The sequence below is a fragment of the Leucopleurus acutus genome, assembly GCF_964270905.1.
Source record: "Leucopleurus acutus genome assembly, chromosome: 10".
Classification (NCBI taxonomy): domain Eukaryota; kingdom Metazoa; phylum Chordata; class Mammalia; order Artiodactyla; family Delphinidae; genus Leucopleurus; species Leucopleurus acutus.
In genome coordinates this window covers 45,990,192-46,006,211 of record NC_139153.1, presented here as the reverse complement: position 1 = coordinate 46,006,211, position 16,020 = coordinate 45,990,192, and the positions used below count along the sequence as shown (strand labels likewise).

General features: G+C 49.9%; 1 protein-coding gene across 2 annotated transcripts in view; it reads right to left on the bottom strand.

Annotated features, from left to right (window-relative positions):
• Positions 1 to 1,030: 1,030 nt before the first annotated feature.
• TRAK1 (trafficking kinesin protein 1) overlaps positions 1,031 to 16,020 on the bottom strand; it is a 104,637-nt gene continuing 89,647 nt past the window's right edge. For both annotated transcript variants that reach the window (XM_082849146.1, XM_082849147.1), the window contains 2 exons: positions 7,095 to 7,197; positions 1,031 to 3,872 (listed from right to left, as the gene is read on the bottom strand). In XM_082849146.1, coding sequence (XP_082705272.1) covers positions 3,074 to 3,872; positions 7,095 to 7,197 — 902 coding nt within the window. In that variant the 3' untranslated portion in view covers positions 1,031 to 3,073. The remainder of the gene's footprint in view (positions 3,873 to 7,094; positions 7,198 to 16,020) is intronic.

The following is a 16,020-nucleotide window of genomic DNA, read 5'->3' as shown; positions in this document are numbered from 1 at the left end:
ACACTGGTTTCTCTGCCGTAACCATGCTCCCCTTCTCTACTGGCACACAGCCATGCAGACCTTCTCTCTGTTCCTCAAACACACCACATGCTTTCCTACCTTTGGGCCTTGGCACCAGCTGCTCTCTCTGCCTAGATGCCCGTATGCCAGATCTCACATGGTTGGCTCAAACGCCACCTCCTTGGAGAGGCCTTTCCTGACTGCCCAACGTAGCCAGCCCATCTCTCACGCCAGCCTATTTCAATTCTCTGTGGAAATAGGCCTTATTACGCCATGTTTGGGGTCATCCCTCTCTTATTAACAGTTTCTCCGTGAGAGAAGCTGATCACTTATCACCATGTCCCATAGATGTTCAAAACACATCTCCCTCAGCTCATCAACCCTAAGGTGTATTACTATTCCCATTTTACAGGTTAAAAAAGTGGAGGACCCAAACAGAAGCGGCTTGCCCAAGGTCACACCACTACCAAACGGTAGCACCTGATTGAAATGCATGCCGCCACCGCCCACTACTGTTTGCTTGTGTGATTTCACTGCTCCCAAATATTAAGGTGGCAGAAAATTTTATTTTATCCTTTTGTTCCCCATACGGCGATCCTCCACTGTGCTTGGTTTTTAAGTCTCAACAAGTTCTATGGAGGGCAATTTGGCAACATCTATCTGGGAATATATCCTACAGATATGCTCATGTATGTGGAAAATTACACATACGCAAGGCTTTTTCATTACAGTGCTGTGAGAGCAAAAATTTGGAATTAACTTAAAGGTCCACGGGGGTGTGTATGTATTCACAGTGGGCATGTGCACGTGGTGGAGTAGTATGCAGCCCTGAAAAGTGAGAAGGAGCTTCAGGTTCTGATTGGAAGGTTATCTAAGGGAATGTATTACATTAAAAGAAAGGTGGGTTACAACAGAAGTATATGACTTTCGTTTCAGTTCCCCCAAGAGCTGAATACCTTCAAGTCTTTCATAGCGATTGTCTCCTCAATGAAAAGAACAAAATACAAATCAGAATAGCAGTGTGCTTTCCATCATTTGAACTTATTTTATTGGTACTCACTAGCAAATAAAATTTAATTGTTGATTTTGGATGCATTACAACACACTTTTTGGTAGTGGGTGCACAATGTTGATCAGTTATTAACCATACTAAATACTGCAAGCTCCGAATTGTTGATTTTTACACGGGTATTTCCTTTATGATGATGGGTGGCCCCTCTCTCTGAATACATAAAATGGTCCGTTCCATCCATGGTTTTCATATTCCTTTGTTATTCTACCTACGGCTTTAAAATACATTCAAATAAAAAGATATAAGTTCCTTGCAGTGAGTGCACACATACCACAGCGAGGAGAGTTGAAAACACAATTAACCAACGCCCTCGTGTTCAGAGAATAAATAGTATGAAATCATGGGACCAAAGCTTGCTCCTGGGGACTTTCTCAAAGTATCTTCAGTGGACGTAAGGTCACACTCACTCAACTGAAGGATACGTCTTTTGCCAAGGGTGGCGGGAGGAGGGTAATGGGGGGTGCAAATGACAATTTCATTTTCCTATGGTGTTATCCTTCCATAAATGTCTGGAAGAAATGGCCACAGAGCACCGTGATATGCAGTGCAGTCCTCAGATCAGAATAAATAAATGACCTGCTCGGATTGGAAAGCCGCAGGCGCACCGTGACCGAGCTGGAGAGGACAGAAGATGTTTGTTTAAAATACGGCACACACAAATAATAAATAAAAGTTTGAAACTTAGTCAGTGACGGCGATGGGACCAGACTCCCTGTCTGTTCATGGTTCTTCTCACAACACCTCTACCTTTTCCTAAGGATGAAAAGTGGCACAAGGACACAAAGGGCTTTTGGGGACCACTCTGTTCTGAAACAAGAGGGCAAAACGTGTTTTGAGGGCATCGAACGGCTGCAGAAGAAGACCACAGACATGAAAGCAGGCTCACCAGTCTAGGGTCCAGAACAAGGACCAGAACAAGAGGACTGCCAAAGCCTCATTTCTCTGTGAACCAGTCTGGTGTTACCTTTGGCCATGGTTCTTCTCTTTTACTGTCGACAAAATTTCATCCACCACCTTTCCCCAACCCCCTTTCCTTATGATCCTATTGTTAAAATCATCTTGGTCTTAATTTGGTTGTGACACTGGGTCCCAGAAATAAGCTGCTATCTCATTAGCGGCTTGGTGTGTCTGAAACTTGTATTTTGGTGTCACAGAACCACAGAGAGAACATTCACTGCGACTTCCCATCTAGTACCATTACTTCCCTGCATATATTAAAAAAAAAAAAAAAGCAGAAAAATAAAACAAATCACACAGAACACACAGGGGCTGCCAAACGGGGCAGCAGGAGTGTAAATACATTCTCTTTCAGGTCAGACGTCTGGCCCGACGGTGGATTACAAAACACGGAGGGATGAATTCAGGTTGAAGGCATGAGAAGAAAAAGTCACAGCTCAAGAAAAGAAGCGACCGTCCGTTGGGGCCGAGCCGTGATGGTCTTGAAGAAGCTGGGACCCAAGAAAGAAAGAACAGCTCTCCCATCGTGAAAGCTACAGCAGCTGCACGTGGCAGCGGACGGAGGCCCCTTACGCTCTTACAGGGAGGGTGAGACGAGGTGCCCAGTGACACCAGGCGGCACAGCCACTGTGCTACGTGACAGCTCAGGATGTGTGGCTCCGGCAGCCAGCCACTTCACTGGTTTCCTATCCATGGGATAAGAACACACGTGGGGGTTTCAACGCTTCTCAAAGGAAAGAAGGAGGAAAGACACCGGGCTGCCCCTGCCCCCGGCCAGCATGGGCCAAGTCCTCAAGAGAGCGATGTCGGTGCTGGGGTGCTTCCCGTGGGATTCGAAGGAAGGGCAGGGCAGATACAGGTCTCCAAGTCCTATGTGCACATTTTACAGAGTCTCCACTCTGCCCCCATTAGGCACGAGGTTGATTTGTCTAGCTCAGGAGGGGATGGGCAGAGGAGAGCAGAGGAAGCGTGCGCAGTGAAGGGGGAGGGGAGGGAGGGGAGAGCAAGACTGGTTTCCTCTAGCGGAAGGGCCTTCTCCCAGCCTCACCGTAAGCTAGTTTGTTTGGGGAGTTTAGCACCCATCAAGATGCCCGAGGTGAGCGTCACGGGGGCTTTCATCTGCATGCTGGACCCCACCATGGTGGGGAAGCTGCGGTTCCGTCGGATGCCACTGTTGAGCTGGAGCCCGCCGATGGCACTGGTGACAGTGGGGCATCCAAGGGGCAGGCCCTCAGGTACCAGGCCTCCGGGGACAAGGGCCTGCGTGGGGCCCGGGGGCCCACAGAGGAGAGGTCCCTGGTCCTCAGTCAAGGTGGGGACGTGGGCTCGCCCCGAGTTCACCACTTTGGCCACACCAAACCTCCTAACTTTGTCCACGAGGTTAAGGTTGGAGACAGACACATCGGTCTGGCTTTCGCTGCTCCGGACAGCCTTCTTCTCCCTCACCTCCCTCAGGATGGAGCTGGCTGGCTTGGAAGCCAGGAAGTTGTCGTAGGGAGGGCTCGTGCACTTGAACTCGAAGGAGGGCGGGGAAGACATGGGCGACTGCATAGGCGAGTTGGGCGGGGTAGAGGGGATCACGGCCATCCTGGGGGTGTAGGAGTGCAGGAGAGAGCCCCGGCCGGCCCTGTCCCAGCTCTGGGGGTCGTAGACAGCCGCGGAAATGCCCCGCTCCTTCAGCAGCCACACCAGCCCCAGGGATGTGCTCATGGTGGTTGTGGACTCACGGACGTTAGTGAAGGATTCGGCCAGGCTCAGTCTCCGCGGAGTGCACGGCGTGGCCACCGGCGTGGACTTCAAGTGGCTGCTGCTGCCACAAGCTGGAGTCGGGGCCGAGTTAAGGCTGATAAGAAAAGACAGGTCATTGATCAGAAAACGCCCGTGAGCACGAAGGAAGCAGTCCGTGGCCAGCCGCCTGCAGGGGTGCAGCGCAGGCCTAGGACATGCTAAGGGGACTCCCCCAGCCCAGGCTCCCCAGGTGCCTCTTTCCATGTCTGCTTTTCCTCTCACCAAAGGGGCCATGGATTCCCCGAAGTGAGGACGTGGTTTAAGTTAAGGAAGCTGCATGTGATTTCCCTCTTTCAGCCCTAGAGGGTGGGTACAACGGCCCCCTTTGCAGGTGAGGGAACTGAGGCTCAGCTTAGGTGACTTACTCAACGTCACACTCAGCTACTCAGTGGAAGACCCTGGATTTAAACACAAGTCTGAGTGACCCCAAAGATAGGGGAGGAAGGCCTTCAGCAGAGAGGCTTTCTGTCCCTACCAAATTGACTCAGATTCCTGCCCTCCTTCCCAGTAGCCGCTTCCCTGAGGCAAGACGTTAACCAGGGCTACGGGATATGAGAGTTTATCCTGGGAATGGCCGAAGCAGGTGGGACATCTCGGTGGAGGACCCTAGGGTGACGGGGAGACTGAGGCGAAGGTGCCCATCAACTCAGCAGCAGACCCGGGCCTCCTGACTCCCACCACATGTTCTTTCCTCTGCACCCTGCTGCCCTCTAGTTCTTCTCCCGTGGGTGCCCAAGTCTACCTTGATGAGTGGAGTTATTGGGACAGAAGGAGCCACGTCACGTATTATCAGATCTTCATCTATGGAACCACCTAGAAAAAGGCCCACTGGGTGTATGAAACCTGGTTACTAAAGGAAAAGTGGAAAGATTCCTTCGTCTACTCATGTCATGCTGACTGAGGACCCACTATGTTCCAAAAGCTGGTATCCAGCAGTGAGGGAGTTAGGGCAGAAGGTATAACAGAGGGGCAGCAGCGGGGAATGCACTGCTGTCTGCCTGAAAACCAGGAGAGATCCACTTTTAACAACTGCTTCAGGGATGGAGGGAGGCCACCCAGGCACAGAGGCCCTGAGCTGCTCCTGGATGAGCAACTGAGCGGCACAGAAAACACATCCTTCCTGACGGTCTCATGAGATCTGCCCTGGCACCTGCCTAAGGACGCAGCAGGGGCTGCAGGTGCCCCTGGGAACAGGCAGCTGGGTGGTCCGTGGGAGCCGGGGGATAGAGCCCTCTCTCCCCAGCCTGACAGGGGACAGGCCACATACCTTGGACAAAGCACCAACTTAGGGAAAGGGGAGGAAGGGGATGGGCTCTGGAGCAGGTCCTTGGAATGAGTGGAGCAGGGCCCCCTCCTGCAGGAGGGACAGGTCAAGGGCAAGTACAAGTGGAGGCATCACTTGGCTGCACACTCAGGTGACCTCACCACCGGCCAGTCTGCACAGGGTGAGGAACCCAGAACAGGCCTGTCTCACACAAGCTCGGGACTGGGGATGCTGGTGGGTCGGGAGTACTCAGAGGAACGTGGGATTAGAAACCACAGCAGATTCCTAAGGTTAAAAGGTGGATTCTTCAAAAGGCACAGGTGGGGCTTCCCTGTTGGTGCAGTGGTTGAGAGTCCGCCTGCCGATGCAGGGGACGCGTGTTCGTGCCCCGGTCCGGGAAGATCCCACATGCCGTGGGGCGGCTGGGCCCGTGAGCCATGGCCACTGAGCCTGCGCGTCTGGAGCCTGTGCTCCACAACGGGAGAGGCCACAACAGTGAGAGGCCTGCGTACCGCTAAAAAAAAAAAAAAAAAAAAAAGAAGGCACAGGTGGAATTCTACAAAATTGATCTATAAGCAATAGAGGGCCCCCCAAAAATCTGGACTTAAAATCTTGTTCACAGAGCCATTCCCAGGGAGATTCTCTATTTTGTTTCAAGCTGCCATTCTTTCAAACTCAGGTAAAAAACCTTTTCTTACTACTGACTTCTCAGGCTTTTTCATCCCTGACGAGGCCAGAAGGACTTAGAGAAGAAGGCAGGAGTGTGGTGCCGAGTCCTACGGCTACAGTCAGAAGGGCACCAGGATGCCAGCCTCTCCCAGGGCGAAGCTCTGTCCAGTGGTTTTAAACACGATCTCTTCAAACATAAAGCTGAGGGATAGGGAAGCCGGGTTCTCCAGAGGCAGAAAGGGAGACGGAGAGACAAGCTAAAATTTGGAGGTCCCCTTCCGGTGAGAACCTTGGTTAGACCTGTATTAGTGCTGGCACTCGGAGTGACTGGGGCATTTAGACAGGTTAGGGGTATCCGTTGTCAAGGCCGAGTTAGCCAGGCACAATCAGAGACACATCCACGCCTACATCGTGGGTTAGTGGCGGCCACGCGTGCACACACAGCTCCTTCACGGGGCCCTGCTGGTGGTGTTCTCACCCCCTGCCTCGCCCGCGGGCTCACTCTCTGCCCTACATCTGCTCTCAGCTCAACGGGGCCTGGGGCTGCTTCGTCGTCCTCCTCACATGACCTGCGGAGAATTATTCATCATTGAAGGTGCTCCTTGGGGCAGCTGCTCCCTCCGAGCTGGCCCTGCTCGCCTCTCTCCCGTAAGTTACCTTCCACTCACCCTGCCACCTCGTACCACAGAGAAATCAGCTGATGGGGTCACGCTACCACGTTGGGGGAGACCATTTTCCCTTCTACTGGAAGCTCTGAAATCCAGCCAGCAGACTGCCCCCCCCCCCCGCCCAGGCCATACAAGTCCTCTCGTCCTATGGTACCAACTCTTATCACTTCTTGGAGGTGCCCAAGGGAAATGGACCACGCTGGGCATGTGGTTCCATTCAAGTTTTATCATTTCGGTCATTACAGGGTGGCTGTGATGCATGGCCCCTGGGGCCATCGCCAGAGGCATAAGTGCTACCACAGGGCTCAGTAACTCCATTCCGTGAAAGAACACGTTCTACTGACAAACTTCGGGGCAAAAAGCCAACAACTTGGCCTTAGGGGCTGTGGTAGTGCCCTAAACTTCAGCTGGTTGAGAAGGGACGTAAGAATCTTCCACGGCCAATAAAAGAGCAACTAAAAGTGGGTCCAGGTCTCTCTATCTGTGCTGGATCTGAATCAATAGGGGTCTTGATTCAAAAAGAAAGAAAGAAAGAAAAACAGATGGGACTTAGAACAGGCGACTGCAGTGCTTGGGAGATGCTTCCACTGGCTAGGGGTAGATTTGAAGGATTAAGTCTCACGGGGAGTGTCTCAACCTCACCCCACCCTGCCCACCCCCCGGCCGGGTCCCTTACCTTGGTGTGACCCGCGTGAGCTCGTCTGAAGGGTGCAGGATGCGACAGGTGGTGAAGGTGAAGGTGGAGTTTGTCTGTGACATGCACTTCCCAGGGTGGTGGGCTAAATCGGGGCGGCGGGGGGAAGGGAGGAACAAAATATAGTCCTTGCATCCAAGTACACCCATGAGAAAAGTCAAAATCCCGCATGACCCTGGACAGATGCAAGAAGCGATGGGCTACCTTGTGAACTGGATCTGGGCGAGGAAGGTGAAACGCAAATGTTCTGGATCGAAGGTGGTCCCTCAAAAATAACCACACTTTTGAGCACTGGTGTGCAGAGCATCGAATTCCAGCTTCCAACCCAGTCCAGACAGGGTTTCCCATCAGCGTTCTTTGGCCAGTAGTGGATCCAGTTTGAAGGGCTAATGGGCCCTTGGGGGCAAATTTGGGTTCCCTCCTCAGAGGTCCAAATCGGCTTCCTTCTTTTGTTGCTTTACTTTTCTTTTCATTGGCAAGTAGGTGCCAAACTCTGCCAAGGGGAGGGGAGAGGTGCAGGGCAGGGAGGGGCACTCGCGCCTGGGAACAGGGCAAGGCTCACGGGCTCCCTTTTCTGTTTACACAAAAAGGGGCTTGAGGAAGCTGGCTCCACTACTGTCTAACTGTGGTCGACAGGGAGGGGGATGGGGCCTCAGCTGCCTCAGCAACAACGTGGCAGGAGTCCCAGGGCCTGGGTTCTCCGTGGGGCTGAAGTCCCAGGACCTGGGCTGGGCTGACACACAGCGGTGCAAAGCAGCACCAGTCCCCCTGGGCTGCTTTCTTGCCATCTCTAGGATGTCTGGTTTCTGATGAAAATGAGACAGAACAAGTGGTCCTCAACTTATTTCCTCTGAAAGCTCCAAAGAGTTGTTAAGGCAGCTGAAAGACTAAGATCTGGAGCGAAGTAAATCACAGAAGCGTTAGGACCATGCACCAGAAAGCCGGCAGGGGATACGTAGGAATAGAGTCTACGGGAGACATCATGATTGTAGAGGTCATCCTCATTCATAACTCAAATGTAAAAAAAGAAGAGAGAAAAAAAGGAAAAATGATGCTGCTCCCAATAGCATGCAAGGTGAGGTCTGGGTCAGCCCCCCTCCCCACCCACTCCACCCCTGCAGCCTCTCAGCCCCCAGAGACCTCCTTGGGAGACAACGGATTAGGATATCGGAGGCCATGAGCACGCTGAAGATTCGAAAGGCTGGAACTAGAATCTTCTAGCTCTTTATGGCAAGTTTTCTCTTGGATTTGACAAAAAGGAAAAGGAAAACAAACCAGAAGAGATCGGTGCCCCGACCCTACAGATCCACACACGGGTGATTGTATCTTAAAACAAAAAGAAAAGAAAAGAAAAAACTAGAACCCAGATGAAACAAACAAACAAAAACATGTTGGAGACACGCAAATTGAAGGCAGGCAGGACACAGCCAAGGCACAAAAATGGTGGCGGTGACTCAGGAGCTACGCAAGGCTGGTTTCCCCTGATTATTGTGGTCCAATCCATGTCTTTGGGTCAAGGAAGGCTCCCGTGGCCCCTGGCATGGCAGCCAGCACCACGGCCACAAGAGCAAACAAACTCTCAGCCACTGGGAGCTCCAGGCAAAGGAGGAGGGGGGTGGAAAGCACACGTAAAAATAGCCTTTACGCATCTTGGTTTCTCAAGCAAAAAAGTAATGGTTTAGGAACTCAGATAATTGAGAAATGACTGCAAGCAAAACAAAAATGTTAGAAGCTGTGAAGAAAAGGCAACCAACCAATCACGATTCTCTGATTGCAATAAGGTCTAGAAGCAAAAGCAACAAAAAACCTGAGAAAAGCATTCCGAATAACAGGCGTGAGGGGTTATTTGGGAGGGAGGAAAGAAAAGTGCAGTAAGTAGAAGTAATTAAGACAGAACAGTTGAAAGAGAGAGAACATTTTTTTAAAAAATCAAACAAAAGCAAGGCTTGATTTAAACTTAGAAGTGTACCCCATTTAAATAAATACACGGCCAGAATATCAAATCAAAAGGTCACACATGTTCACCTTCTCCACCCCATGACATATCGGATCTTCAATCGCAACAGTTAGTGTGAGATGGACATTTTAGAGAGACAGTTGCATCAGCAGAAGCAAAACCCATCTTATTGCAAATGGGTTTTGGGAATAGGAAAAGGCTGCTAAAATTCAGAGGTCATCATTCCCCAGAAGCGATGGACAGCTTTAGAAGACCAAGGAAAATCAACAACAAGGATCAAAAGTGCCAAAGCCAGAGGTTCGGCCCCTCCGCAATACCACTGGGACGCCTGGACCGGCCAGCTCTCCGAGTCACCACTGCCCACCGGGCCGCTGCAGCATCTCCCTTCCTTGGGACACAACACAGAGACAGTGAGTCACCCGAGGCTCCTTGAGCTGCTGGGGGCTGATTCCTACAGTTCTGTGAACAGGAGAGAGCAAATTCCCAAAGCAAGAGGCACGGACAGAGTCTTCTAGGCAGGGAGCAGGGGCTCAGTGGGAGCGCTCACTACTGCAGTCACCACTGCACCTCAAAGCCCTGCCTTAGGTGCTGTGGGTTAACTGCATGCTGCTCGCTCGGGGCCTCCAAGGACAGGGGTTTGGGATTTAATGTTCTGACTTCCTACTTAAATCCTCATTCCTTTTCTCGGTCTGACTGGAGGACTGCAGTGTTGTGAGCCAAAAGTATTAACACTGACAAGTACTTTCATCAAGTATTTTATTTAGGAATGAACTTGCATTTCACGCCCTCAAAAGACCCTAACCTTTATTATTTTTCTCTGTTCCTCCCGCCGTGGGTTCTGAAACTGGTACAAAATTCTCATCTGTCAAAGAGAACCTTTAAACTTAATTAATCCTTGATTATTCAAGACCGTCTACGTTGGTGAACTGCCTACAGGTAGCTACCGTGTAGATTTTTTGTTCTTTAAAATATGCCACGCAAGCACACACCCTTCAGAAGAGGTGGGGTCTCGGAGGGCTGTATAAGGGGGACAGTGCCCCTGCCCACTTACACTCTGACCGACCCCGGTGTGCTTTCTGCCCAGAGCAGGTGCACTTGGTAAATGGCTCTGACTGGCTATGCTCCTCTGGGGGCACACGATGCCTGGTACTGACTGGAACATTGGGTGCCTGGGACCTTGCCGCCGCAGCTGGTCGAGAGGGAGCCCTGGCCCAGCCCTGAGTCTCCAGTGAGTTGGGGCTTCCTTCTTGGATGCCCTGAAGACCACGCTGGGGATTATCTGCAAGTGTGCTACCCAGACCGGGTTGACTGCTGCTTGGGGGAAGGCTCGGGTCTCCAGGGAAGATGGGCAGGAAAGCCCAGGGCTCTCCTCACAGCCCAGGGATCCAATGGTGAGAAGAGGAAAGAAACGCGGATAAGGTTGGGTATACCGGCAGGGACCTGCAGGGTGACCGAGCTTTGCAGCCTGGCCGTCCACGTGATGAGATCTGTTCACACGAGCTCATACATGTCGGTCAATTGGAACGATGCTTTCCTTCCCCCACCCACAGGGAAGGCCAGGCTGGGAATGTGCCGGGGAGACCAGAAACTTCTCTCTCTAAAGGCCATCGTAGCATCGTCCTTAAAAGAACCCTCCCGGGAACCCACACAGCTGTCAGGATGCAGCTCACCTACTGAACTCTATGGGGAGCTGGGACCTACACACACACACACACACACACACACACACACACACACGGCTTCCAAGGGGATCTCTGAGGACAGAGGAATGCTGGCCATGCTACACATCCAAGCTATTTTTTGGCTTACAGAAGTAACTTATTAAAATATTTTCTTTAAAATGACAAACCCATCCCAAAATCTTGGAAAAAGGGGTTTTATCTTTGTGACATACTGACAGCCTTCCAGATTCTTTTCCCTCTCTTCATGGGAAGTGGCCAACTTGTATAAAATAAACAAAATGCCTTGACCTTTTTCCCCTTTTCTACATTTGAACATGTCGTGTGAAGCTACCATCACACGACTTGGATCTGCTCTGCCATTTCTATAAACTCATTCACCAACACACGCGCACACACACACACACACACACACACACACACACACACACTCCCCCCACCTCCTTTAATTCTAGTAGCTGCCACCACAGCAACAGTGGCATCCACTGGCCGACCTTTTCTGTCCAAGCAAAAACAAACCTATTGAAAGTAAAAGCATTGTCCATCCAGCTTAAAGGCATGGCTTGAAAGCCCTGCAAACATCAGCACTTTTTTTTTTTCATCTTTTTACCAGCTTCTAATGACTTTGTTGTTTTTTGCTCAAGGAGTAACCACAGTGGAGGTGGGACGCGTACCTTTGCCTGTCAGCCACATGCCCTTTTTTTTTTTTTTAAAGCAATGTTTTAGAATTCTTCCTAAAAAACTAAACTCTCAGGGCATAGAAAAATGCTCTAAAGACTTTTTCTATCACTTCTTTATATAACTCTGCATGTGAATTTTTCGGGAAAAAAAAGTTCTATGATGAGTCCATGTGGGAAAAACTCCATAAAACCTTTGTTTGCCATGTGCTTCATCATTTACATAAATGCTGTTTGGGATCAATGTGGCTTTAACAAGTGTTTTTCTCTGGGGGGGGGGGCGGTTGGGAATCAAGGGCAGTTTCAGATACAGCAGTACAGCTTCTTTTCTTTTTTTAAAAATAAAAGTGATATTAAACTACACAGTATTACAAGATGACATTTTTAAGCCCTTAGTTCCAGGCTTAACATGGGCCTGTGACTCTTTTTCTCTGCTTCTTAAGCATTTCTTTTATACAGCCCCCGTCTGGTCCTGCAGCTCTAGGGACCCCTGAGTCCCCAGTGCAGACATCCAGCCCATAGGCACTGGGGAGGTTCCTAGCACAGAGATTGTGAACCACATCACAAGATCTCTTCCTGGTTTCTGTACAACTTGTGTTTCCTGCAAAATTTTTAAAAATAAAAAGTCTACTTGTCCCCCTACACCAAGCTGTCTACTCTGTTTCATCTAAAAAGTGACTTAACAGAGGAACAATCTCACGGAATGGCAAAGAGAGGACCAGAAATTCCCTCAGGTGGCCCTTGGGGTATCTTCAGGAGATAAAATGACTTTAAAAAAAAAAAAGATATATTTATTTATTTTTGCCTGCGGCAGGTCTTAGTTGCAGCACGCAGGATCATTGTTGAGGCATGCAGCATCTTAATTGTGGTGCCCGGGCTTCTCTCTAGTTGTGGCGTGTAGGTTTTCTCTTCTTTAGTTGTGGCGTGCAGGCTCCAGGGTGCATGGGCTCTGTAGCTGTGGCCCGCCGGTTCCAGAGCACATGGGCTCTGTAGTTTGCGGCACGCAGGCTCTAGCTGAGGCGCGTGAACTCAGTAGTTGTGGCACGCCAGCTTAGTTGCCCTGCGGCATGTGGGATCTTAGTTCCCTGACCAGGGATCGAACCCATGTCCCCTGCATTGCAGGGTGGATTCTTTACCACTGGACCACCAGGAAAGTCCCAAAATCACTTTTTAGAACGCTGTTAAAATATCAAAAGGGCAAACGCAAGAGTCTCTTTGGATTCTTCGGATGCCAACAAAGCTGGACGCTGCGCCCTCTGCCTTCATGTCCGTCCTGTGGCAAACAGCAACAGGTGCGGGGAGCGGGCCTGGCTAAGCGGCCGCCAAGTCCATCATCCAGCTAGTGCTACCAGAGCCTGTTCAAGAGCGTACTTCTCCCGTGCGTCAATAGGCGGCGCAACTGGACAACTCACCGGAACCTCAACCGCACCCACGTGCTACCTCAAGGGCCCTCCACTTTAGAAGAGGCATTGTGCAAACAAACGCCCACTCAACAATCCAAGTGGGTGCCCCTTGGAGCACGGCAGTGCCCTCGTATGGTTTTCAGAGGTGAGGTTCCATAGAAAAAGCGACTCCAGCAAGCGGGCTTGTTCTGGAAATGTTAAGCAGGGTTGACTCCGTGCTGTTTGGGACGAGTCATTTATGTGATTCTTCATTCATTTCTCACTTTGGGCTGCACTGGCCTGGTTCTGGTTTACTATACATTTTGATGCAAGAGCACAGGGCTTCCTTAGCATCTCCTAACACAGGGGGGTGAGAGCAGACCCCAGCTTTGTCCGTAATAACCAAACTCCTGTCACTGCTACACACCAGGGTGGGGTTGAAAAGTCTTCTCATTAGAGTGGGATCTCTTTGTCATCTCCCTGGGTGGAGAAAAGAAGGAACCTTCCCAGAGGGTCTGTGAATCGAATGTATCAGACTTTCCCTTCTACGTTCATCAGGTCCTCACGGCCAACGTTCCCTCAAGAGCCCCTTTGGGTCCTGCTTCTGCAGTGGGACTGACAGTGCAAGAGGATGCCCACCCGGGGCTTTGCTCACACCAGCCCCTGCCCCAGAGGAGGCTGGAGTGATACACAGTTCCTCGAGCTTTCTGTCTGCCTCCTTTCATCCACCAGCTGTTCCCTTCTCTTCGCGTAACCTCTCCTGAACAGAGCCTGGACCTACGTATCAAATAAGCAAGCTACAAAAGAAGCTAGTTCTTGGCTTTTGCTTCTGGGTGCCCAAGTGTTGCAGCTTCAGGGATTTTCAAGGGCACTTTTGACCAGATGCGATTTTTGCCTTCAACGCTCAGCCTCAAAAATGACACACAGCTCCACTGCGGCACCACTGCCAGATAGGCTGCCATGATTTATCGGAGCCTGTTTTAGGATATTTCTCCCACTGGAAATGGTCTCCATGTGTATGAGCATTAAGTAAACTGACCTCTGCTTTCTTCTGTGTTTCTTTAATCCTGCCTCTGTCTCTCCTTTAAGAATCAAGGCATCCACGATAATTCACCTGGACTGTCCATCCAACCATCTGCTGACCTGTGTGACTTTAAACTCGGACCTTAATCCTTTACCACACACAGCCTCTTCTCTACACATAAATACCTAACATTCAGAACACTGGCAGTACGAGATTATGTCTATTTCTGATAAAAGTGCACTTTCTATACGACTTAAAACATAAAATATATGACTGAAATAAAGTAAAACTGTAATCTAAAAATTGTTTTACATAGTCCATTTTAATCATCTAAATTATTTACAAATATAACAAGGATTTATCCTCTTTAAAGACATGGGATTATAAAAATCAAATAGTGACACAATGATACATTAAAAAATTAATAAATATTTTTCAGTACTCAAAATGTTTTCTCCATGAGAGCAGGCTCTAGACAAAAGTGCCTTATATACAAGTTTTCCCAATTTCCTCCCATAATACCAGTTGTTAAAAAAGAAAGGTTAATCACCTTCTGTCTTCAAAGGTTCTCCCTACTAAGTCTTGCCAGGCAGATGGCAGCTCCTGGAACTGTGCTGTTTGGCAACAGGAAAGGGCAGACCAAGGCAGGAACCAGGCCAGCAGGGGGTACAAATTCCAAGACAGAGGAAGCCCCAGGCTTTCCCAATGAAACTTATCTGTCTGCCTGTGACTCCAAGATTGTGTGCATAATGCCACTCAGGGTCCCTGGGATGATGTATGTAGAGTGACGGCTTCTTACATTCCTAGAATCAAAGTGGTTCTGTCATTCCCCACAGGGAAAAAAGAGCCAGATCGTTGTCCGTGTCTTTCCCTCCTGCACTGAGCTTTTATCAAGTCTTACCCAGAAAATAAGCTCGAAAGAACCTTTGCCGAGATGATCAGACCTTCCCTAAATTACCTTCAGCGATCTATATAATTCTTTCTGGTTGCACGCTACCATTGTGACTCCTCTGTAGTTTCCACTGTACGTCTGTGTGCCTCTCCTCCAAGTTGCTGGGATGGATTTGCTGCAGGTTTGAGGAAGGTGGGAAGAAGCAATGGATACGCCTTTGTGTGTGGTAAGGAAAGTGGTTAGGACTTAGCTCCTCATAACTGGTCCCCTTGCTCCCTCTGTCCTCAGAGAGATATTCTTAGCTGAATTGATAAGCTTTAGTCCTCCTCTACGACTTCTCCAAGAGAAACCGAATGGTGCTTCTTTAAATTTACAGGATTCACCTTCTAATCCACCTGCAAGGCTGCAGGGAGGGGTCACCACACTCAACACGATGCCTGCCCCTTCAGCCACAAAAGTAGCAGACACAGTGTCTCCTGTACCACGGTCTGCCTTCCAGAGGGGCACCAGTGCCGATGACACAGGGAGGTAACAGTACCGGAGGGAAAAGGGTTCCTTTTCTTAAGTGAGAAGATCCTAAATAATGTGCATTTTCATTCCCTTGCAAGCTTAATCTGGTAACTCAGTGGCTAAAAATTAAAATAAGACATAAATAAACCCAGGTGCTAAATTATCCTTTTTACTTGATGATACCTCTAAAGTTCATGTCAAAGAAAAAAGGAAAGTTCCTTGGCCAGAGGTGTGTGAACTTAGCCAGGGGATGGGAGACACCACCATGAACCTCAGCTCTCTCCTGCCCTGTACTCTATGGGGGGTGTCGTACCTCTCAGGAACGAAAATTATCAGTCACAAAGATGAACGGCCTCTCCTCAAATCTGGTGGCTTGGGAATGTCATGAGGATGACGACATTGGGTTAATTCACCTTTTTCTGGGTCTCTCCCCTCAGCCCAAGCAGCCAGGGGGTCCAGAAAGTCTGGGGTAAATAGTAAACCACGTGACCCTGTGATGCCAGGGCCCTGGGTACAAAGCTTTTCATCCCAGTGAGGCCTAGGATGTGTAATTCTGCAACCTCGTGGTCATATCTTTAATATTGGGGTGGAGGGAGGTGGGCACAGAGATCAGCCAGTGCTCTTTCCAGATCCATCTAGAGTTCTCTCTCTAAAAAAGCTTACTGACATCCTCTCAGGGTTTGCTGGATTAAGGAGTATTGCTAAAACACTTAAAAAAAAATCTGCTTTGGGGCTTCCCTGGTGGCGCAGTGGTTGAGAGTCCGCCTGCCGATGCAGGGGACACGGG